Genomic DNA, 25831 nt, shown 5'->3' with positions numbered 1-25831 from the left:
TCTCCACTGTCAACCGGCTCCTTAAACCCTTCTCTCCTTCCACCACCCTTACCTCTACCAACAAGTGTGAAGAGCTTATGGATCTTGTCCCCTTCCCCTTGTGCACCAAGTGAAATATCCACTTACCCTGTCTCTGAACCTGTGCCTTCCTCGAATTTCTCACCAATCGTCCCTTTATGCTGTGCCCCAGCTCACCTTGTCCATGAAACCCATCTCTTGCTCCCTTGACCCGATTCGCACTAAATTACTGATCTCTATTCCTTTTATTGGTAACTCACTCAGGTTCAACCAGATTATGTGAAACCTTGATGTCCTGATCTGAGCTTCAAACCTCAAACCCATCCATCACAAAGATTCAATTTTTCCACTTGCATAACTTTGTCTGGCTCTGCCCTTACCTCAGCCCCTCCATTGCTGCATCCCTTATTTGTGTTTTTTCCTCGCCTCTTCCTTGCTCACCTCCCATTCTTCACCCTGCATAAACTACCTCATCCAAAATGCAACTACCGCCCCTTCCTGCCTGTCCCCCAACATATTAGATTTGCACTCCTTCTCCTTTTCTTCAGGTCCCTTCAGGTCCTTGCTGCACCTTTATTCTGCAATGTCCTCCAGCTGTTTCAATCAAGAAACAATATAAAGGTATTTGCGATATTTGCCTGTCCTGCACCCTACAGTCTTCTGACTCTCGTTTAGTGTGTCCAATGTCCGACCTTCAGCTACCTAAAACCCACACTCTGAAACTCCCTTCCTAAACCCCTCGGCCTCCATTTCTCCTTTAAAACCTTCTTAAGCCCTATCTTTTTGACCAAACTTTTACTCACCTTTCTTACTGTGACCCTCCTTGGTTCAGAGTCCATTTTCACTATCTCCATTTATGAAGTGCTTGGGATTTTTTTTTACATTAAAGGCACTTCATAAATACAACTTGTTCTTAACAGTGGGCTGCTTGTGTCACAGGTTTTCTTAATTGATATAAATAATGGAGTTTGCTACTTAACAATTAAAGGCCGATAGGATTGAGAATAAATGACTAAATCTTATTAAACCAAAATTCTAAAAAAGATGGCATTTTTGAGTCAGAGTGCTTCGAAACAGCCAAACGGGCCATCAGAGAGGAATGCCTGGGAATAGTCCTTTTGTTAACAGCACTTTCAGCTCATGTTGGAGGTGTGGGGGTAGACACACTGCCAAAAGCTGCAGGTTCCAGCTTTATACCTGGAGGATTTGTAATGTCAGTGGACACTTGGCCAGGATGTGCAAAAAGGCAGTAGCGAGGCTAGTCTGCGAGACAGAGGAACCAGACGAGGGGTCTGTAATGCAGGATGAGGCCTGGGGAACAACCATGGATGCTGAAGTTCAGAGAGTTCATGTGGCTGACGTCCACAGCTCATACACTAAAACGCCACCCATAATGATGAAAGTCTTAGTGAATGGCATCCTGGTGCACATGGAGCTGAATACGAGAGCTAGCCAGTCACTCATGAGCGCCCAATAATTTGAGAGACTATGGCCACACAGAGCTAGCAGGCCCAAACTGGAGCGCATTGAGACGCAGCTACGTACGTACACCAAAGAAATCATTCCAGTGCTGGGCAGTGCAAACTTGGTGGTAACGCATAATGGATTACAAAACCGGCTGCCACTCTGGATTGTTCCGGGAAATGGCCCCGTGCTTTTGGGGAGGAGTTGACTAGCTGAGATGAACTGGAAATGGGAGGATGTGCATGCCATTTCATCCGTGGAGCGAAGTTCATGCTCGCAGGTATTGCAAAAATTCGAGTCACTCTTTCAACCCGGTGTCGGAACGTTCAAGGGCACTAAAATAGTGATACACATCACTCCGGACGCCAGACCAGTGCACCACAAAGCCAGAGCAGTGCCGTACGTGATGCGTGAGAAAATTGAAAGTGAACTGGACAGGCTGCTCAGAGAGGGCATAATTTCGGCCGTTGAATTCAGCGACTGGGCTAGTCCTATCGTTCCCGTCCTCAAAGCAGATGGCTCGGTTAGGATTTGTGGCGACTACAATGCCATCATCAACCGAGTTTCGCTGCAAGAGCGGAGGACCTCTTTGCCACGCTGGCAGGTGGAAAGCTGTTCACGAAGCTGGACCTCACTTCGGCCTACATGACTCAGGAACTGGCTGAAGATTCCAACCTTCTGACCGCCATCACGATGCACAGAGGATTATTTGTCTACAACAGGTACCCGTTTGGCATTCGTTCGGCAGCGGCTATCTTTCAGCGAAACATGGAAAGCTTGCTCAAGTCCATCCCTGGAATGGTCGTATTCCAAGACGACATCCTTATAATGGGTCGAGACACCGAGGACCACCTCCGCAACCTGGAGGAGGTGCTACGCCGATTGGATCGGGTAGGCTTGTGGCTGAAAAGGCCAAGTGTGTGTTTTTGGCCCCAGAGGTCGAGTTCCTGGGGAGGAGGGTTGCTGCAGACGGGATCCGGCCCACTGAATCAAAAACTGAGGTGATTCGCCGGGCGCCCAGGCCCGGCAACATGTTGGAGTTGTGATAATTCCTGGGACTTTTGAACTATTTTGGGAATTTTCTGCCGAACTTAAGCACATTGTTGGAGCCGTTACACATGCTCCTCCGTAAAGGTTGTGAATGATTTTGGGGGAATTGTCAAGAATGGGCAGAGCGCCGAGATGGTCATGGCCATTGAGGCTTTTGACACTGCGGGATCCCCCATCACAGCCCGACAGATCAAACTCTGGACCAACAGGGACCCCCTCCTAGCCATGATAAAGAAATGTGTCCTGTCTGGGAATTGGGCGCACGCACACAGGGCATGCCCCCGAAGAAGTCAGGCCGTTTCAGAGACGGATGGATGAAATCTCCGTCTAAGCCGACTGCCTGTTATGGGGCAGCCTGGTAGTCATGCCGCAGAAAAGAAGGGAAGCGTTCATCAGGGAACCCTGGCAACATGTTAATGAAGGCCATTGTCTGGTCACATGTATGGTGGCCGGGGATTGACTCAGACCTGGAACACTGGGTTCGCAGGTGCACGACATATGCCCAGCTGGGCAATGCCCCCAGGGAGGCTCCACTCAGCCCATGGCCCTGGCCCACCAGACCATGGTCACGTATTCACGTAGACAATGCGGGCCCGTTCATGAGGAAAATGTTCCTGATCGTAGTTGATGCATACTCGAAGTGGATCGAGTGCATCATATTGAACATGTGCACGACATCCATCACAGTGGAGAGTCTGCGTACAGTTTTCGTGACCCACGAGAATCCTGGTCAGCGACAATGGCCCGTGTTTTACCAGCCATGAATTCCAGGAGTTTATGTCGAGCAATGGTATCAAGAATGTCCAGATAGCGCCGTTTAAGCCGGTTTCCAATGGCCAGGCGGAACGGGCGATCCAAGTCATAAAACAGGGCATGCTACGCACCCAAGGACCCTCTCTTCAGTACCGCCTATCGCGCCTACTGCTGGCCTACAGGTCCCGGCTGCACTCGCTCACGGTAGTCCCGCCAGCGGAACTCCTCATGAAACGCACGCTCAAGACGTGGCTGTCCCTCATTCACCCAGCCCTGGCAGACATTGTTGAGGGCAAGCGCCAGTCCCAAACCGAGCTCTATGATCGAGGCTCAAGAGGGAGGTGTATAGAAATAGATGACCCAGTATTTGTTGTTAACCATGCTTTGGGACCCAAATGGCTTGAGGGCACCGTAATTGGCAAAGAAGGAAACAGGGTCATGGTGGTCAGACTAAACAATGGGCAGATATGCCGCAAACACTTGGACTAAGTAAAGACAAGGTTCAGCATAGACACGGAGGAGCCAGAAGAAGAGCATGATGAGATAGCACCCACACCACTGCCAGCGTATGAGCAACAAAGACAGCCCTCAGCATGCACAGTCCCTGCGGCCAGCCCAGACAGGCTGGAATCACCTCAAGTGACAGAGACGCGTGCTGAGGCTCAGCCACCAGAGCCACAACTGCGGCGCTCCACGAGAGAGCGTCGACCACCCGATAGACTTAACCTCTGAAACTAAAAGACTTAAGGGGGGAGGTGCTGTCGTGTATTTCACCATCTTGCAATGACAACAGTTATGTAACTGTAACTCATGCACACTGTACCTGTACCCTTGAAATGCACACCCTGACCACAGGGGGTGAGCTTGCGGGAGACACTCCTCACCTGAGTTTCCAGGTATAAAAGGGGAGGTGCCACCCAGGGTCAGCACTCCTTGGTCCTGGGAATAAAGTGAAGGTCACAGAGTGATCGTGTCTGATATATACATGCCTCGTGTGAGTTTGTAACAAGGTGCAGAGACACCACAGTATCGTCGGCAAATTTGGATATATGACTTTCTATACCATCATCTAAGTTGTTAATCAATACTGTGAATAGCTGAGATCCCAACACAGATCCCTGTGGGACACCACTGGTCACATCCTGCCAATTTGAGCAACTATCCATTATCCCTACTTTCTGCCTCCTGCCACTCAGCCATAATCCTAACCAGGTCAATAGTTTGCCCTCAATTCTGTGGGCTTCTACCTTAGTTAACAGTTTCTTAGGTGAGATGTTATCAAATGTGTTTTGGAAGTCCATATAAATAACATCCATAGACATTCCCCTGCCCACTACTTTCATCACCTCCTCAAAAAATTCAATCAGGTTTGTGAGGCATGACCTACCTTTCATAAATCCATGCTGGCTCTCTGATCAATTGAAAATTTTCAAGGTATTTAGTCGCCCTATCGACTCTAGCAATTTCCCGACAACAGGTGTTAGGCTAACTGGTCTGTAATTCCCTGGTTTCCCTCTCACCATTCTTAAATAGCGGAGTGACATGCACAATTTTCCAGTCTAAAGGAATGGTTCCTGAATGGAGAGAACTTTGTAAGATTATAGTTAGGGCATCTGCAATGTGCTCACCTACTTCCTTTAAAACCCTGTGATGGAAACCATCAGCCCTGGGGGTTTGTCACTTTTTAGTGCCATTATTTTCTTCATTACTGTTATTTTACATGTTAATTTTATTCACTCCTGTGCTCACTGATCTACAGATTCTAGTCAATCAATGCCTTGATTATAAAATTCTCATCCTTGTGTTCAAACCCCTCCATGGCCTCGCCCCTCTCTGTATCCTCCTCCAGTCCTCCAAGAACTCTGCGTTTATCTAACTCTGGCCTCTTGTGCACTTCCTACTCTCTTTACCCCAACATTGTCGGCGGTGACTTCAGCCCTATAGGCCCTAAGGTATGGAATTCCCTCCGTAAACTTCTTCACTTCTTCACCTCTCCTTCTTTATGATCCCCCTAAAAACCAATCTTGGAAAATCACCCATCCTAATATCTCTTTCTTTGCTTCAGTGTCAATATCTGTCTAATTATGCTCCTGTGAATGGCCTTGGGACAGTTTCCTACATTAAAGGTGTTATATAAATGCAACTTGTTGCGTATTTGTCTGTCCTCCGTGATTGCATGGAACAGGATTCCATCATGACAACACTTGCTTTGGACTGCGGTAGTTTCCACCGTGCTGTTGCCATGGATCTTCTTTTAAGCATTATAACGACTTGTGAATGAAAAGATTATGCTTGAAAATTGCTTGAAGCAAAATATTGTATTGACAGCTTGTGCCTACTCTCACTGACATCAGAGAACTGGAAGTACATTTGATAGTATAATAATTTTCATATGTATAATGAAGTCTGCTGTACACATTTGATTAGTATCCCGTGGAACTTCTTTATTCACACAGTCAGCTATTTTTAGAAACGGTTGCAAAAGAACAGTTTGTATGATACTCCACCTATTATTTTATTGTTGTCACATTGAGTGAGAAGGTGAGCAATTATATAACATTTTAGATTAGTCTAAGTAATTATCAACACTGGTGACAATATAATTGGATAGCTTGCATTTACCTGATTCATCAAGAATTCAATCGGTCTGATCTTCCCATGGAAACATCTGTGTGAAGATCACTTGCAGTCTCTCCATGTTGAATAGTCCTGCTGTTGGATACTACCAACAATAACTTACATTTATGTAGCATCTTTAACATCATAAAACATCCCAGTGGGCAGGTGGGTAGTTTGTTGAATGGGATATTGTTGTTCCATTGGGGTGCTTTTGGTTAGATTCAATGTCTAGAATGTTCAATCCAAAAACGTTATCCAGTGCTGCTATAATGTATCCATTCTGGCTCAAACTTGCATTTCAAAAAGTTTTATTTTAGCCATTAGTGAAAGTATATGAAGAATTTTAGTGAAAGTTTTGATTGGTGTTGTAATTATGGGCTCAAGTTTTGGCCTGAGTTGCTCCTATTTTTTTGGAGCAATTAGTTTAGAATGGAGCATCTTAGAAATTGCAATTCTCGGCATTTAGTTTACTCCAGTTCTGGTGAGTTAGAATAATTCTATTTTAGACAGATTTTTTTTTCAAAAGGGGGCGTGTCCAGCCACTTACACCTGTTTTGCAAGTTTAGGCAGCGAAAACTTGCTCCAAACTAACTTAGAATGGGGTAAGTGTAGATTTTTGTATGCTCAGAAAAACTTTGCCTACACTTGTAAATCAGGGGTAGGGAACGAGAGATGGGGGGGGGGGGGAAGGGAAGTTTACAAACATTAAACACTTCACTTTTACAAATAAAGAGCCATCATCAATAATAAATCAACCAATAAATCAATCAAAAAATAAATTTTAAAAAAATCAATAAATAAAAAATTAAGTTTCTACTCACTGACTGCAGCACTGGGAGCCCTCCAACAGCGTGCTGGGACAGCCCCCCCCCCCCCCCCCCAGTGTCTCTCTCTCTGCCTCTATCAGTGTCTCTCTGTGTTTCTGACAGCAAGAGGAGGGGAGGAGGAGGGGGAGGGGAAGGAGGGGAGAGGGGAGGGAGGGGGGAGGGGAGAGGGCAAGGGAGGGGAGAAGAGGGAGGGAGTGGGTGGGAGGAGGGAGGGAGGGGGAGAGGAGGGGGGGAGAGGAGGGAGGGAGGAGGAGGGAGGGAGGAGAGAGGAGAGGAGGAGAGAGGAGAGGAGGGGGAGAAGAGGGAGGGAGGGAGGGGGGGGAGAGAAGAGGAAGGGGGAGGAGAGGAAGAGAGGGGGAGGAGAAGAAGAGGGAAGGAGAGGAAGGGGGGGAGGAGAGGAGACGGGGAAGAGGAGATGGTGAGGAGGAGAGGGGGGGAAGAGGAGGGGGTGAGAGGAGAGGGGGGAGCAGAGGGGGAGGCTGGATGGACCATGCCGAAGAGAGGAAGCCGGGCCGAAGACGTGGGGGGGGGGCGAGAGGAGGGGGGCAGGAGGGGGAACGGCTGAATGGGAGGGAGGGAGGCCCGAGTCCGATCTTCGCTGCCCTGGTGAGCCCATTCGCCAGGGCTAGGGGCGGCGTGCTTCGGGCCCCTCCCATGCAGCCTCGAGGGCGAGGAGTTACTGCACATGCGTGCACACTCTAATAGCATGTGCAGAGGTCCCGGCACTGTTTTCAGCACCGGCACCTGGCTCCGCCCTCCATGCGTTCTGCTGCGCTGTGCCAAGGACGGAGGGGAGAATACCAAGGCACCGTTTCTGTTCTAAAAAGTCGACGCACCACACGGAGATGCGCCATTCTAATCCTGGGGGCAAACTTGGGCCCTTTGTTCCTATTCCATTCGGAAGTATTCATTTTTATCTCGAAAAGTACCTTTTAAGTCACTGTTTGATGCTTGTACATCAGTTGTCGACGGTCAGCTTCGAGTCACCACCAACATCTTGATTGTGTAAGGTCCTTGTAAGTCACCTGTTTCATTGTATGTCTCTGTGATTCTTTACTTAAACGCACTTAACTTCAGAATATTAAGGAAGCAAAACTTAAATCATATCTACTGGAAACAGATTTAATTGCATATTGAGAAATTTCTGTTTGTTTTTCAGATTGGTGGATGATAGATGTGTGGTCGAGCCAGGAGCTGGAGATCTGGAAAGTCCTCCCAAAAAATTTAGAGGTAAATTTGGTTCCTCACATAACACTGCATAAAAGATAATGGTGATAAATAATGTGGTTGATAAGCAAGCATATATCAGTGTTGTTTGTTGTTAATTTAAGCATAAAGAGCAAACAGTATACTTTTTTTGAATTATAATTGTCAATTGTTTTAACATTTTGAAATTTACATTCAATTTTATTGTCAAACTTGTTATTCAGCCTTTTCTAAATGCACAATTCTAGTCTCAATGTCGTGGCGAAATGTTGTAAGTTCTGAAAATGTTCGGACATGTCCCATATATATAGGACCAGAATTTGCGATCTCGCGATCTCTGTGGCGAGAAGTTTTCCTATTTCAATGCGCAAGTGATTTCAGTGCAGTATAGTGGGGAATCCAGCAGTGCGATCTGCTGTGAAGGCAACAAGCTGTCTAAGCAGCCAATCACATTGGAGAATTCTCACAGACAGAAAAGCAGGAAATGAGAACCTGTTTTTATCCCGATTTGTTTAAAAATGTTACAGAGAACATAACAAAGATTGGGGCTCTCGCATGGGGATAACATAGAACCTGAAATACCATGAGCAAACTTTTAAAAATATATATTTTTAAGTTTCTTAAAAATTTGAATTTTTATCATAATGAAGAAATTTGAAACTCCACAAAACTAAAAAGTTTTTCAAGGCCTCAACGTTTGTTTAATACAGTACTCTGTTAAAACCCCAGGTACACCTAATCCAACAAGGCCTAACTTTTAATAGGGTATTTAACAGCGATATTACCATGGAAAAGCCTAGGTTTTTGTCAGTTTCACTGATTACACTCCAGCATCCAGCATAAGAGATTCATCAAGCTGGCAAAGCAGCCATTCATGTTGAACAATTCTCACAGGCAGCAGACCAGGAAGCAAAATGATTATAATACAGTTATACAGTACGTAGAAAAAAAGCAACAAATACTTCAATACATTATCAGTTCTGTTTTATGTAACTTTGGTAATATGAATTCCTATCATTTTGTATTTCACACACTTTCATTCATATACTACATGCATCGTTATCTTTAATTGCACCAGCCAGATTCAAATGTTTGTGCCCTGAACGAGATCGGATTTGTAACGAAAATCATTACAGAATTGTAGTTGCAGTCATTCAAAAGTAACTGACATATTTTATACTGATATCATTATACAAATAGTGAATTTCCTGTTGTGTTGCTCATGGTGAGACAGAGGATATGGAAACGCATCAGCGATAGCATTCGTTTGTGTGGAGGTAAGGTGCTGGGGAGGAGGAGGCTGACAGTCAATGGAAAAGTATTAACTGACGGCATTGTCCTCTACATGTATTCCATCATGATGAGCAGCTCTTGTAATTTTCTACTTGGGATTCAATGAGGAGATTTTAGATAGCCGTCTGCGATCTTTGAGAAATCTCAAAAGGAAAGTCTCATTAGCAATTGGTATGTTGTTGAATTAGTAGCATTCTGATATAAATGATTTATAGTCTGGTGATAACCAAGTTGAATCTGCAGCATTTGAGCTCTGCTGTACCTTGTTGCATCTGAGGGTACATTTACACTGCACGTTTAGTGTTGGTGCAAAGTGATTTCAGCTTCACAATAATGATAAACTGAGAGTATAAATCTGGAGTCAGGGCCCAGTCTGACTCCTGAGCGAAATGGAGTGAGAGTCCCTGCTTCAGTTTGATACCACGTGGAATGTAAATCTGGTGCGGGCAGACCTGATTTGCAAAGTGCTCAGAGAGTACCTAAACTTTTTCTAAATAGAGCAGAATTTCTCACCTCCCTGTGACTAAATAAATGTTTACATTTCTAACTTTTGGAAGTTGTACTCAGCCAAACAGGACAGTTAAAGTTCTAACAGCACTCAATGAAAGAGATTTCTGCCTGACTGGACTGCAGCTATTGCTCTCAGACCATCAATCTGCTCAGTTATGCAACCTGTGGAACCTAATGGAATGTGGGGAGAGAACTTGGATGTGGTCATGACTATTTTCAAGATGCAGAATCCTTCAGTTACTTACCGATGCCGAGTTGATGTGTAGCAGGACACTAAGGTTCAGCAAGAACACTGAGGGTCTGTAACCATCCATAAAGGACTAAAAAAGTATTAGGAATGCAGAACATGGCAAATTATGGGACATAAAACAAAAGAGGAGAAAGCAAAGTCCAGGGCTGTGAGAAAGGAGAGACCTGCAAAGACAAGTCTTTTTTAGATATTACTACATGGGATGTGCAGGTTTATTGTTAAGTTTGGTTTTTGGAAGTATTTAATTCTTTAACATCATAAAATTTACATCACAGAAGAAGATTTATTGTTCCAGCATTAACTCTTCAACTATAATCCCATTTCCCTGCCCTTTCTCTGAACCCTATTCTATTCCTCCTTTTCAAATACTTATCCAATTCCTTTTCAAATGCTGTTAAAGTATCTACCACACAAGCCAGTTATGGTAAAACATTACGTGTTCTCTTAACCATCTGTGTAAAAATTATATATATTTACACTTACCCCTTAATTCTTCTAGTGACTATGCCTCCAAGGTACTGATTTGCCAACCAGTGAAAACAGTGCTCTCTCAAAGCCTTTCATAATTTTGAAAGCTCTTGATTCCTAGTTTATCTGTTCCTGTGAAAAAGGCCCAGTTTTTCAAGACGTTCTTCATAACTAGCAGCCTCTCATTCTTGGCATGATTTAGATGACTATTTTAAGATATAAAATTCATTTGTAGGGTGCGGCAGGAAATAATATGGCTGGTGAAAGGAGTTTGAATACATTTTGTCAGAGATATACTTAGAAGAGGAAAATAAGGGTTTTAATTGTTTTTGATTGGTTGCTAGTAAATTTGAGCAAATAAGAATAAACTCCAGAAATGCTAAACATTTTCCAATCCTAAAATGTAAGCAATTCCCTATAGATGTATATCAGATACATGGTTTTTATATGCAAGATAAATAGTTCATTGAGCCCTTCAGAAATAAAAATAGCATCACATTGGAATCAAACTTTTTTCATGTAACTTTGGGCTTTATGGTCTTGTGCTTCGGCTTGTCTATAACAACATAGTAAAATGTCCCAAGGTGCTTCACAGGAGCATTATTAAACACAATTTGACACTGAGCCACATAAAGAGATATTAGGACAGATGACCAGAAGCTTGGCCAAAGAAGTAGGTTTTAAGGAACGTATAAAAGGAAGAGAGAAAAGTAGAGAGGCAGAGAGCTTTATGGAGGGAATTTCAGAACTTAGGGTCGAGGCAGAAACTACTTTACTTCTGAATCAGTAATTGTCTGTATTTATCAGCTCAGGCAACTTGCATTAAAGGACTAAATATCAAAGCCACAAAGAACTTTCTCAAACACACCTTTATTTGAACCAGGACAAAGTTTTCTTAAATTAGTACAAGTAACAATGGATTATGCATCAGTGCCCATAAACCTTGACAGATTTTGAAACGATGAATTGGAATTGTTCACAGATCATTATTCATTCATGGTGACCTTTCGTTCTAAGACTTCAAAAGTAAGAAATAACCTTTTTTGTGCAATTTTCTCCCATTATCTTACTTCCTGATGGCGACCACCTGTTCCATATTTGTTATTGGCTGTCTACTACCTTCCCCAAGTAGCCATTTGTCATAGGTGAGCCTAGACATTGATTGTTAGTGGGTTACTCAACTATTGGGCCAATCATGTTCTCACTTGACAGCCACAAAGTGCACACTCAGCAAGGGCCACGTAACAATGATCAGGAGCAAATATAGTTTACCCCTTTCAAAGCGTGAGTTGGGGGAAATGTTGAGGTTAGCATTCTTACTATCATTCAAGTTAAAATTTGCGAATTTAGCACTGGCCAGGATTCCTTCTGATCTGCGGGATACAACTACCAAGCCATTTGTGGGCGAGTGAAGGAGATTTAATGAAATTTCAATTCTCTTGAATTGATGTGCCAAGAACTTGTAAGACCTTCAATTCATAGAAACATAGAAAATAGGTGCAGGAGTAGGCCATTCGGCAATTTGAGCCTGCACCACCATTCAATATGATCATGGCTGATCATGCAACTTCAGTACCCCATTCCTGCTTTCTCTCCATACCCCTTGATCCCTTTAGCAGTAAGAACTACATCAAACTCCCTTTTTAATATATCTAACGAACTGGCCTCAACAACGTTCTGTGGTAGAGAATTCCACAGGTGCACAATTCTCTGAGTAAAGAAGTTTCTCCTCATCTCGGTCCTAAATGGCTTACCCCTTATCCTTAGACTGTGACCCCTGATTCTGGACTTCCCCAACATCGGGAACATTCTTCCTGCATCTAACCTGTCCAATCCCGTCAGAATTTTATATGTTTCTATGAGGTCCCCCCTCATTCTTCTAAATTCCAGTGAATATAAGTCTAGTCGATCCAGTCTTTCTTCATATGTCAGTCCTGCCATCCTGGGAATCAGTCTGGTGTACCTTCGCTGTACTCCCTCAATAGCAGGAATGTCCTTCCTCAGATTAGGAGACCAAAATTGAACACAATATTCAAGGTGTGGCCTTACCAAGGCCCTGTACAACTGCAGTAAGACCTCCCTGCTCCTGTACTCAACTCCTCTTGCTATGAAGGCCAACATGCCATTTGCCTTCTTCACCACCTGCTGTACCTGCATGCCAACTTTCAATGACTGATGTACCATGACACCCAGGTCTCGTTGCACCTCCCCTTTTCCTAATCTGTCACCAGCACTATCCATGTCAATAAGTTAGAATGAATTTTGGGCGTGTCTGGGGAGTGGCTGTAAAATGCAGGTATTGAATGTTGATGTGCAGTCACCAAAATTCGGTTAAGAATTGGACACTGCTGTCACTTTACTAGCAAAGATTAGACACAGACATATGCTACTAACAGACCAGGCTGCCAACATCAAATGAAAAATAATACACATTCTGCTTCCGTAGCATTAAATAGCAGACAAGATGCATCCTCATTATCACTAACAGATTGAGAGATTGAGCAGATCCAGTGCTAGATTAGGTTACTCCAGCTTGGGTTGTCAACTCTAGTTGCAGGCATTCCTGGAGGTTTGACCACGTGATGTCTGACCGTGTGACATCTGTAAATGGTCTTGCATAAAGGTAAGCCATTTCTAAGGCCCAATCTCACTCCCTGTCCCCTTGGACTCTGGTTTGGACTCAGGTTCTGTGTGAAGGTGACAGCTCTGAACTCGAAACCTCAGTCCTTGCACTTCACATGTCAAAACTGGTCGGCACAGACCGACCTGAACCTTGTATTTAACTCAGCTGAGTACCAACATTTCTAAACCATTCCCTGGGTTTAGACCTGACAAAGGAGAGGTTTGATAGAATTATAGTAATTACATCAGAGGAGGAGGCCGTTCGGCCCCTGGTGCCAGTGCTGGCACTCTTTCCTGTAACCCCATTCCACCAGATCCTTTTATATTCCAGCTCAGTGGGTAGCACACTCGCCCCTGAGTCAGAAGGTTATGGGTTCAACTCACAATCCAGGGACTTGAGTACAAAAAATCTAAGCTGACACTCCAGTGCTGTGCTGAGGGAGTGCTGCACTGTCAGAGGTGCCACCTTTCGGATGAGACACTAAACCAAGGTCCCGTCTGCTCTCTCAGGCGGACATAAAAGATCCCATGGCACTATTTCGAAGAAGAGCAGGGGAGTTATCCCCGGTATCCTGGCTAATAGTTATCCCTCAATCAACATAACAAAAAACAGATTATCTGATCAGTGGCCAGTGTAAATAGTGTGGTAAGGGTCCCAACACCATTTTTGGGATGCGACCATTCTCTTTGCGATTAAAATCAGGCCCAGTATCTTTGGCCAAGATCTACCGAAGTGCATTGACAGTGATTTTGGTTCGAAATGTGTTAGCAGTTTTAGCTGAAGTGCAAAGGAATAGCTTTGCCACAGCAAGGTTGCTCCTGGTAATTGGCTATTTGGTGACTGCACATTTCTGAACAGTGTATCCTTTCTTTCCTCAGAGAGCATGTTGACTGTGGCTGAACATGCCTTCCCACTTCATTCTAACTCGACAGATTCTTCACATTTTCTGGCCTGCTGCCTAATCTTCAATGGACCACAAATGAATAAAACATTGGACACCTTTTACTAGTGATGTAAAGTGCCATTGCTGTGCAAATACCACAGCATCCTACCACCTAAATTGAAATGCAATTTCAACAATAAAAAGAACCGTTATTCTTGTAGGAGGATTGCAAAATAAAGCAAGTTGTTAAAGAATTATTGAAATAAACATTTCACTCTGTAACAAAGAAAGAAAGACTTGCATTTATATAACGCCTTTCACGACCACCAGACACTTCAAAGCCCTTTACAGTCAATGAAGTGTTGTCACTGTTGTAATGTGGGAAAAGCGGCAGCCAATTTGCACACAGTAAATTCCCACAAACAGCAATGTGAGAATGACCAGATAATCTGTTTTTGTTCTGTTGATTGAGGGATAAATATTGGCCAGGACACCGGGAATAACTTCCCTGCTCTTCTGCGAAATAGTGCCATGGAATCTTTTACATCCACCTGAGAGAGCAGATGGGGCCTCAGTTTAACGTCTTATCCAAAAGACGGCACCTCTGACAGTGCAGCACTCATTCAGCACTGCACTAGAGTGTCAGCCTAGATTTAGGTGCTCAAGTCCCTGGAGTGGGAGCTTTAGACCATGTGAAATCTCCATCGTAAATGGTTTTGTTCCATGTGTTTCAAATGGGACAAAATAATGAGGACAAAATAATGAGGGACAGTTGACTTAAGATACCCACTGGACCATGTGGTATCCTGTAAAAATACAAAACTTTTTTGTGGTGATGCTTTTTATTTTAACTAGATGCCTTATTATCATTGGATTGTTGGAGTTCCCAAGAGATTCATCTGCAAGAAAGAAACATGAAAGTTTCAAGAAAGAGACAGGAATTTTCCAGTGATGGACTTTATAGTCTAAAAATATTTGGGACTGGACATCAATATGTGCATTACGGAGCTCTCAAAAATGATCACGGGGAACCTGGTGGTATTTTTGACTTCTGACAGATTGTTGTTGCATGGAATTTAAAAGGATCACTAGTGGATCATAAGGTTGAATGTCGGTGACCGCATTTACTGCAAATTGGGGCAGCTTTGAATATCGTAAAGGTCTCATTCCTAAATTAGCCCAAACTCTGCAGTTTTCCAATCTGAACATTGAACTTATCAAATAAAGGCCATTTTCCTGACAGTTTCTGTTACGTACATTCCTCTTTGTTCCCTTCCATTTAGAGCAGATTTACTTACATTGGATTATTTCTCACCTTTTTAAATCTTTTTGACAACCTTCTGGAGCTGAAATATTGGCATTTGCTTCATCGAGCTCTGGTGGGCCCACTTTTTGCTTTTCTGTGATGTAATAAGCTTGTAAAATGTCTACGATTAGTTAAGGTGCAGAAAATGGTACGGGAGTGGTGAAGTAAATAATAGCAGGTCCCAGAGATTGTAATCGAGAACCCTGACTCTACTATTTTGTGGAAGAGCAGGGGGATTTGGAGTTCAGGTTACAAAGGCCTTAAAAGCTAATGAAATACTGGGTTTTATGGCATAAATTCGGGAGTGCCCGTTTGTGAGCGCTCCACCCGCACAGTGTTAAAAGCCAGTGCTCAAAGGATGCAGCCCGCGGAACCCTGAATTTTGGACCTCGGTCCTCATCATAATGTAGATGGCACTGTGGTAGGAGCCCGGCCAGGTTAGTGCTCCACTTTCCAGGCAAATGATTGGGTTGGATCGCGGGGTCTGGAGGAGGAATGGGTGGGCCACAAAGTGGAATGTACGTAAGAGAAACTGTCTGGAAAATAGCCTTTATTTGATAAGTTCAATGTTCAGATTGGAAAACTGCAGAGTTTGGGTTATTTTAGGAACGAGACCTTTACGATGTGCAAAGCTGCCCCAATTTGCGGTCAATGCGGTCACCGACATTCAACCTTATGATGCATTATTGATCTTTTTACATTCCATACAACAACAATCTGTCAGAAGTAAAACAAATTACTACCGGATGCCCCGTGATCATTTTTGAGAGCTCCAAAATGCACATATTGGTGTTCATTCCCAAATATTTTTCGCCAGTGGATTGGAAAACCACAAATATAACGCCCTTATTTAAAAAAGGAGGCAGACAGAAAGCAGGAAATTATAGACCAGTTAGCCTAACATCTGTCATTGGGAAAATGCTGGAGTCCATTATTAAGGAAAAGCATGATTCAATCAAACGGAGTCAGCATGGTTTTATGAAAGGGAAGTGGAGTGGTGATGATGTCATTGCGTGTCTGCATCACCACGCTCTCCCCTTAACTTAAAGGGGAGAGAAACAGCGATTATTTAAAATTGGCCACTAGGCCATCGGTGAGGGTTTCGGCTGGGCCAGCAGCCTAGCACCCAAGAGAGGGTGCCAGGCTGCCTGTTGGTGGCCCGGTTAAACCTGGGGGCACAATAGTCCGGCCGACTAAAAAAAATTAAATGGCGGCCGCGGCACTGGGCCCTTGCCTTTAATGGAGCCACGCAGCCATGGCTCACACACAGAATGCAAGGTGCACCGACAGAAAAAGCTGTCGGGGGCACTGCTCAGCGGGCATTATATTTTTTTTGTCTAAATTTCAACGGAGGTGGGGGACCCGGCGCGCACTGAAGACAAATTCACAGCCACTCGGCAGCAGCGGGGAAGTGGGAACTGCCAGAAAAGCCCCCTTGCTGAAATTGGCTGGTGGCAGCCATTCCACCAGAAACCGGCGGCCATTGGATTCCGTGCCTGGCCACCACATTCCAGCGGTAACGGGCCTTATCTGGAGGCTGAAGATCTCACAAACAGTAATGTAATGAATAGCGAATGAGTCTGTTTATGTTGGGGTTAGTTGACTGGTAAGTACTGGCCTGGACACTGTTTGAATTTAACTACATTCCATTGAATGATGCCATGGGATCTTTTGTGCCTCCCTGAGTGGGCAAATGTGGCCTCAGTTTAATGTCTAATCCATAAGACTGCACCTCCGATATTGCAGCACTCCCTCACTACTGTACAGAATTATCGGCCGAGATTATGTGCTCAAGTCTTGGAGTAGGGCATAGACACATGGGGGCCGAAATTCAGGATCCAGATAAGACCCGTTAAAACGGCGACCATGTGGTGGAATCGAGTGGCCGCCATGTTGCAGTTCATTGGCCGCCACGACCCAAATTCAGTTCGGAGATTTTTTGACCTGTCCCTACTTCGACCCACTGCTGCCAACCTCCACAAGCATGTCATCAAAGCACGCACCACCGCTAACCAACACCTGCATCGTAATTCGCCCCAAATTTACCTCCAAAAATCTTTCCTCCGCCGCGTGGTGCCCCTGACAGCTTTTTCAGTCGATGCACCTTGCTTTGTGTGTGTACGGCACGGCAGCATGATGGCCCTTCAAGGGGAGGCCGCACTGACGTGGCCGCCATGTTTTTTTTTTGCCGGCCGACTCCCTGATCGGCCGGCCAATTATTGCCCCTGGGTTCGGCTGGGCCGCCAACAGGCAGCCTGGCACACCCTCTTGGCCGGAGCCCTCCCCGATGGCCAGACCTACAAAATCGCCGATTCTCTCCCCTTTAAATGAGGGGAAGGATGTGGTGACGCAGATGCGCATTGACATCACCACTCCTCCATCGCTGAGTGACAGCGGCGGAGACTCGATCCCACCCCAACTTCTGCTCCTCACCAACACTTAGTGCCCCACTCCGCCCCCATTATGACCGACTTCCGGTCTTGTCGAAAAAAAATGACAAAGATCTGAATATCAATCAGGACTCAACTTCATCCCATACAGCGGTAAAAACAGGTAAGAGATCGTAAGTGCGTCAAGTTTCTGGCATACTTGAATTTTGGTACCATTCTATCTGAATCAGAGGTAAAGGGGCTACCACTGAGCCAAGGCTGACACCTTTATCATTAGGCTATGGGCTGTAAATAATTCATTACACCACAGAATATTCCTGATCTCTAGATTGATGGAAAGCAGCACATTGACAGTCTATTAGCTCAGCTAAAAGATACTAACTTATGTTTAATCAGTTTAAGATTAAACAGATGCAAAAAATAGCGCATAGTACTTAACTTTGCAAATGACACAAAACTTGGAAGTATAGTGAACAGTGAGGAAGATAGTGATAGACTTCAAGAGGACATAGACAGGCTGGTGGATTGGGTGGACATGTGGCAGAAAAATGCAAAGCGATACGTATTGGTAGGAAGAACGAGGAGTGGCAATATAAACTAAAGGGTACAATAATTGGCATGAACAGGGAGACCTGGAGGTATATGTGCACAAATCGTTGAAAGTGGCAGGGCAGGTTGAGAAAGCGGTTAAAAAAGCATACGGGATCCTGGGCTTCATAAATAGAGGCATAGAGTACAAAAGCAAGGAAGATATGATGAACCTTTATAAAACATTGGTTCGGCCTCAACTGGAGTATTGTGTTCAATTCTGGGCACCACACTTTAGGAAGGATGTGAAGGCCTTAGAGAGGGAACAGAAAAGATTTATGAGAATAATTCCATTCGTGGATAGACTAGAGAAGCTGGGGTTTATCTCCTTAGAGCAGCGAATGTTGAGAGGAGATTTGATAGAGGTATTGAAAATCATGAGTGTCTAGACAGAGTAGATAGAGATAAACTGTTCCCATTGGTGGAAGGGTCAAGAACCAGAGGACACAGATTCAAGGTGACTGGCAACAGAGTCAAAGGTGACATGTGGAAAAACTTTTTTACGCAGCGTGTGGTTAGGATCTGGAATGCATGGCCTGAGAGGGTGGTGCAGGCAGACTTAATCGTGGCTTTCAGAAGGAAATTGGATAAGTACCTGAAGGAAAAAAATTGCAGGTCTGTGGGGAAAGGGCGGGGGAGTGGGAATACCTGGCCCAAGACCACCCAAAGCGGAGGAAGAGCATCTGGGAAGGCGCTGAGCACCTCGAGTCTCATTACCGAGAGCATGCAGAAACCAAGCGGAGACAGCGGAAGGAGCGTGCGGCAAACCAGACTCCCCACCCACCCTTTCCTTCAACCACTGTCTGTCCCACCTGTGACAGAGACTGTAATTCCCATATTGGACTTTACAGTCACCTGAGAACTCACTTTTAGAGTGGAAGCAAGTCTTTCTCGATTTCGAGGGACTGCCTATGATGATATGGCTTTGTAAACCAATACCATAGAAACATATTTTACCACAAAACTGACATGAATGACTCCCCAGTTGATGGTATTATCACAGCAGATTGACACTCGTTCCTCTGTCGACGTATCTCTTCTTTGTCAATCCTAGTTTGATCAAATTCGTTAACTCCCTGCTTACACACTGATCGTCACAGTTTGTGGCTTTTGATGGTTTCCTCACATGTATTGATGTCCATGCCGCAAATTATATTTCAAACGATCTTTATGTCTCTTTTTCTGACCAGCAACACTTCTTTCGCCGGAGCTCAGTGCCGAATAAAGTGGTTGTTTTCGGAGTCTGGGATTTGGTATATGGGATCAGACCAGCAAAGATGTGCATTGATAACCATAGCTTCAATACTGTTACAACTGGTTTTTGAGAAGACAAACGCATTCGTTTTACCATTATCCCAGTGAATTTGAAGTAGTTTGCGTAAGGAATGTCAGTGGAGTCTTGAGATGCCTTCTGTAAGTAACCGAGGATTCTGAGCTGTGGAGTAGGGCTGAGAGAACAATGAAGTTGTAAATCATAAGCTTCGTAGATACATTCAATACTTTTTTGTTGAAAGCCGCTGAGGTACTATTAAGGCGATGCTGAATCTCTTCATCAATGTTCGTATTCCTTGATAGATAGCTACCATGGTATGCAAAAGGTTTCTCAGTACAGCAAAACCCATAGTAGAAAATCTGCCCCAGATGCAGTTTTAAAAGCTTCCTTAAAATTGTTAGAATACTGGTGTAGCTACAAATTCCTATAAAACTATATAATGTAGAAATGTTTATGATGTGCCGAGGTTAGCACAGCCAGTTGCAGAGCTGTGCCTTCTTGTGCAAGGCTACCTGCAGCCAACCTGAATTACAGCTGCGTCATCAACATTTGTCCACTGTTCTCAGCATTTCTGCTTTTGCCTCCAATGTCTTGACCATATGACCAATATATTAGTCAGCATGGTGAGCACTTTCATCTCCTTTTACGAAAATTCCTAAAAAACAGATTATTTGGTCAATATCACATTGCTGTTTGTGGAAGCTTGCTGTGCGCAAATTGGTTGCCGCGTTTCCTACATTACAACAGTGGCTATGCTTCCAGAAGTATTTGATTGGCTGTAAAGCGCTTTGGGACATCTGGTGGTCGTGAATGGCGCACTGAGTAGGGAGCATGACTCTGCTGCAAAAATCATTGCTTTTTCCAGAACACAGTGGTTATTGATAACAACCATGTGGCCATCTAGGTAGTGGGTTCCTGCTACACATATGGCATCATCACATGCTCCTCCTTATCTGTGCATGATGTCCGATGTGGTGCTACATCCTTAAGCTCACTAACTGCATCCTCCGGGACATTTGTAGATGTGATTGTGATCGCTGGTGAGAGGGACGCGGGGTGCTGTGAGGTGTTGTCTTGTACTGGCTCATTGGTGGTGCTGGCAGGCTCTTCCAGATTTGCAATGATGGAAAGGTAAGAGCTTTAGGCTGCTGACTCTAAGTCGCACCTTCAAGCAGTGCTTCCACAGCAAGATATTCTGTGCAATGTTTGTGTAGTTGTGTGTATGCCTACATGTGACTGAGTGCAAAATGACACAAGGCACAATGGGAGCAGGGTGGTACAAGCACCAAGCTTGGGGGAGACTGCTGGATTTGCCTTTCCTTGTCCTTTTAATATTCTTCATGGCAAGAATGTCGAGGGTGGCCTTCTCACGGTGCAATTAGGGATTGTAATTTCTGGACCGTGCCCCAGTTTGAGTCTATTCCCCTGTATTATGTGCCTCTTGAGATATTGTAATATAATGACTACTTAGTGACAGACATCCTGCAGTTCATCCTGTGTGAATGTAGCTGTTCACGCAGCTAGTTTGTGTTAACAATGACTTGCTGCCGGAAGCACTTGTAAAGCGACAGTGTGCCAACTGTTTCTGTTGTAAGTGCAGGCTGTTTCCAGGTTCCATGGGTTCAGTATTAAACCCAACTGATTGTTGAGCCCTGTTATCCTCTCCTGCCAGGCGTGCTGCACTGCAGTCCTCAGGATGGTATGCAATATAAAGGAAGACATTTGAAGGGAGGGTGGCTCTGAAATGCTGCACTGGGCAACACTTCCTCATACCGCAGCCACTCCCCTTCGATAGGCATCACATGGGATTCGGCTGCTGTGCTGCTCCCATCACTTGCCCACAGACTCCTTTATCTTGCCTCCACATTTGTTTTGCTGTCCAGTGATTTTTGGCAGCTACCACTTTTGGCCCTCATGGTCTACGGGAATGTAGCCAAACATGTTCACACCACACAGCTTTTGGGAAGGCTGCCAAAGATTTTTGACTCTTATTGTAGCCATTTTTCTCAAAATGGCTCATTTATTTAAATCCAAGCTGCAACCCTTTAAGAACTGCCGTTGCTCCAAAGATTCTGCCCCTGACACAATTCAAGCTGGGGGTTTGCTCAGCATACTTCGTTAAGGTGTATCTCGAGTGATGTGACCGTGTTGGCTGTTTTTAAAATTTGGGGCAAGTGCAAAACTTATAGCGCACAGTTTTTGCTCCCTGAACAAGATAATATGGGTCATAATTTTAGAAAAAATTGAAGCGGTCCCTTAAAATATGAGTGATTATATCACACAAAAGGTTCACTAAATAATACTGGAGACTTCTGTTTATCTGTAATACGCTCTGTGATAATCAAATGCTGATGGCAGCTGCCTAGGTTAATGTGGATATGAATTTCCATGTGGATGAGATAGACATTTAAGCTGACATCCTGTATCCTGTCATATCGCCATTGTAAGCTGTGGAGACCCAACAATTATACAAGATTTATGGTAGATCCACAGTCTCTCCAAGGATGTAAAAGTACAAATTTGCACTTTAGAGCACTCGGTGACGTATAAACACATCAATCCAATCAGGATATAAACAGAACAAATACATGTACAGTACCCGAAAGCCATGGTTTTGAAATGGATCTGTTTCCTTGCAGCCTACTCCAGTTGGGCTGCATTCCAACCCTTTGTGTGTCATGCTGAAGTGTAGTGAGGTTCATTCGATGGACTGAAGCTGGTATGCTCCGTAGATTGCAGTAAAATACACTGATGGCGCCCTGGGATCTGTATTAAGAGGGGAATACAGTTAATAGCATTGTTATGTGCCCCTTAATTTTATATATGAAGTACCTGAAGTTGCTGTCCAGTATCATTGGGAATGGATATGGTAGTCTGTGGGTAGCCCTCCCAATTCATGGCCTCATTGGAGGGGAAAGTAGTCACTGAAAACAGAATTCTTCATAAAATGTTGTCCCATTGGCTAGCTCTGACCTGCCATTTTTTTTTCTTCAATTATTTTCCCCCTCTTTTGGTTTATATGACCATTTTTCATGTGGGAGCCTAGACAGGCTATTGGACAATGGGACTACTATCAGCCAGGTCCAGTCAGGTCTCACTTGTGCATTTACCAACATGGGTCAATTGATAATATTCACAAATAGGAATCTAGGATCCCTTTCTGCTTCCTTTCCCAGTAACACATAAGCAGTTGTGATAAGACCTGCAGTTTAATGAGAAAGAACTTGCATTTTTATAGCATCTTTTACAACCTCAGGATGCCCCAAGTGAATGAAGTACAGCCAATGAAGTACTTTTGAAGTGTAGTCACTATTGTTATGTAGGAATAATGCGATAATGTAGTTTATAACACGCATTTAAGAACAAAAGAGGTGTGAAAATTTCCATGACTGTATAAGCATCTTGTACAAACTATATAATGTAGGGTTCAAATGAATATAGTTCCCTTGCTGCCAATGTCACATATATAATGTACTTTTGTGGGGGTTGTAAGAAAATAGAATACAGTGCAATATTCATTCCTACCCTTTCACGTTGACTGTGTGTAATGGGTGTCTCAACTTTGAATGAATTACTCTGACATGAAGCTGTGTTGGAGGCCACCTATTGACCCCAATATTTTCAGGGAGGCGTGGAGGGAACGGAGGATGCCAGAAATGATTGAAGAACCTAGCAAGGCCGGGAATGCGGAGGTCCTAATAAATTCAACGGCAGGAACTCATAATCATTTAAAAAATCCAGTTCCCACCCAGTAGCCGGCCAAATTGACAGCCTGACCGACAGCCACGAGAGTAGACCAGCGGCAGGAGGCTGCAGCCAGAGACCTTTTGGGGCAGGCTGTAGATCAGAGATGGGGGCGGGGTTGGTCGTGATCGCGGGGCATGCTGCAGATTTGGGGTTGATGGGCGAGGAGGAGATCAGCGATTGTGGTGCGGGGGTTGGGGGGGAAGAGAGGCCGCAATCGGCAGAAGGGAGGCCGAAGGCATCATTGAGGGGCAATTCTACTCCTCCTGGCCCACAAGGGATGTGATGAAAAGCACGTAACTTCTGGAGCCGGCTGCTCCGGCCTCTCTTTTACTGCTCGGTTTCCCCGAGCATCGGGGAAACCCGGCCCGCAGCAGTTAAATTGGAATCAGGCTCCCAATTGCACTGTGAGAGCCTAATTTAAATATGTTAATGAAATGCCCCGCCCCTACAAGGCAGGATGCTCGGACAGTGTGTTACCCATCCCCGTAAAAATGGTGGCAGGCATGCATGTGTTGAGCTATGGTCGCTTTTCGCCTGTTTTAGGGTTTAGTCCCACCCCCCTGACCTCCTCCCGTCCGTCGTGGGAAGGGGGAGGGCTTTAATATCGAGGCATTGAGAAAGATTCAATCAGAGCCAAAGGTTCCAGTATGGAGGAGTTTCATACTGTACAAATGACAAGAGTCATATGAGAGTCTAAGAGGGATGACTCATATCGGTTTCATCAGAGTCTGTTAACAAGGGCATTGTTAACACAAACTATTATTTGAAACTTAATTGTAGAAGTAGAATTAGATTAAAAACTAGTAAAAGATCATTTTAGGGTTGATGTCAGGAACTTTTTCCTCACACAGAATCATCAATGTGTGGAATAAATGTTCTGATTGAGTAGTGGATGAAAATTCTGGATTAATTAGCAGTGTTAGCTGTGGCTCAGTGGGCAGCACACTCGTCTACGAGTTATAAGAACATAAGAAATAGGCCATTAGCCCCCTCGAGCCTGCTCTGCCATTTAATAAGATCATGGCTGATCTGATCATGGAATCAGCTCCACTTCCCTGCCCGCTCCCCATAATCCTTTACTCCCTTATCTCTCAAAAATCTGTCTATCTCCGCCTTAAATATATTCAATGACACAGCCTCCCCAGCTCTCTGGGCAGAGAATTCCATAGGTTTACAACCCTCTGGGAGAAGAAATTCCTCCCCATATCAGTTTTAAATGCGCGGCCCCTTATTCTGAGACTATGTCCTCTAGTTTTAGTTCCCCCTATGAGTGGAAATAACCTCCCTGCATCCATCTTGTTGAGCCTCCTCATTATCTTATATGCTTCGATAAGATCACTTCTCATTCTTCTGAATTCCAATGAGTATAGGCCCAACCTACTCAGCCTATCTTCATAAGTCAACCCCCTCATCTCCGGAATCAACCTAGTGAACCTTTACTGAACAGCCTCCGAATGCAAGTATATACTTCCTTAAATACGGAGACCAAAACTGTACGCAGTACTCTAGGTGTGGCCTCACCAATACCCTGTACAGTTATAAAAGGACTTCTCTGCTTTTATACTCTCTTCCCCTTGCAATAAAGGCCAACATTCCAATTGCCTTCCTGATTACTTGCTGTACCTGCATACTAACTTTTTGTGTTTCGTGCACAAGGACCCCAGGCCCCTCTGTACTGCAGCACTTTGCAATTTTTCTCTATTTAAATTATAATTTGTTTTTCTACTTTTACTGCCAAAGTGGATAACCTCATATTTTCCCACATTATACTCTATCTGCCAAAGTTTTTCCCATTCACTTAATCTGTCTATATCCCTTTGCAGATTTTTTGTGTCCTCCTCACAATTTGTTTTCCCATTCATCTTTGTATCATCATCAAACTTGGCTACATTATACTCGGTCCCTTCATCCAAGTCATTAATATAGATTGTAAATAGATGAGGCCCCAGCATCAATCCCTGCGACGCCCATTAGTTACTGTTTGCCAACCGGAAAATGATCCATTTATCCCAACTCTCTGCTTTCTGTTAGTTAGCCAATCCTCTATCCATGCTAATATATTACCTCCAATCCCGTGAACTTTTATCTTGTGCAGTAACCTTTTATGTGGCAGCTTATCGAATGCCTTCTCGAAATCCAAAAACACCACATCCACTGATTCCCCCTCATCCACCCTGCTCGTTACATCCTCAAAGAACTCCAGCAATGTTGTCAATCATGATTTCCCTTTCATAAAACCCTGCTGACTCTGCTTGATTGAATTATGCTTTTCCAAATGTCTGCTAATGCTTCCTTAATAATGGACTCCAGCATTTTCCCAACGATTGTGGGTTCAAGTCCCACTTCCCTAGTCACCAATTCTGTCGCCCTCTCTGGCCAGTGTTTCAGTTGAATCAGACTGTTCGCAACCTCCCCGTCCTAGTTCAGTCTGAGCCAACACTAACACCGCCTACTTCCACCTCCATAATATATCCTATCATCACCTCCCTCTCAGTCGATCTGCTGCTGAAACCCTCATCCATCTTTTGTTACCTCCAGATGCAACAATTTTAGTGCTCTCCTG

General features: G+C 44.4%; 1 protein-coding gene across 3 annotated transcripts in view; it reads left to right on the top strand.

The window, feature by feature from the left end:
• Positions 1-25831, top strand: part of itpr3 (inositol 1,4,5-trisphosphate receptor, type 3) — a 341844-nt gene that overhangs the window by 31551 nt on the left and 284462 nt on the right. For all 3 annotated transcript variants that reach the window (XM_070858941.1, XM_070858942.1, XM_070858940.1), the window contains exon 2: positions 7891-7961. Coding sequence is in view for 2 of the 3 variants with exons in the window: in XM_070858942.1 (XP_070715043.1) it covers positions 7891-7961 (71 nt within the window). In the remaining variant the exon portion in view is untranslated. The remainder of the gene's footprint in view (positions 1-7890; positions 7962-25831) is intronic.

The sequence above is a fragment of the Pristiophorus japonicus genome, chromosome 17 (genome assembly GCF_044704955.1).
Source record: "Pristiophorus japonicus isolate sPriJap1 chromosome 17, sPriJap1.hap1, whole genome shotgun sequence".
Lineage (NCBI taxonomy): Eukaryota > Metazoa > Chordata > Chondrichthyes > Pristiophoridae > Pristiophorus > Pristiophorus japonicus.
The sequence above is the reverse complement of the archived record's forward strand: the minus strand, read 5'-3'. Positions and strand labels throughout refer to the sequence as shown.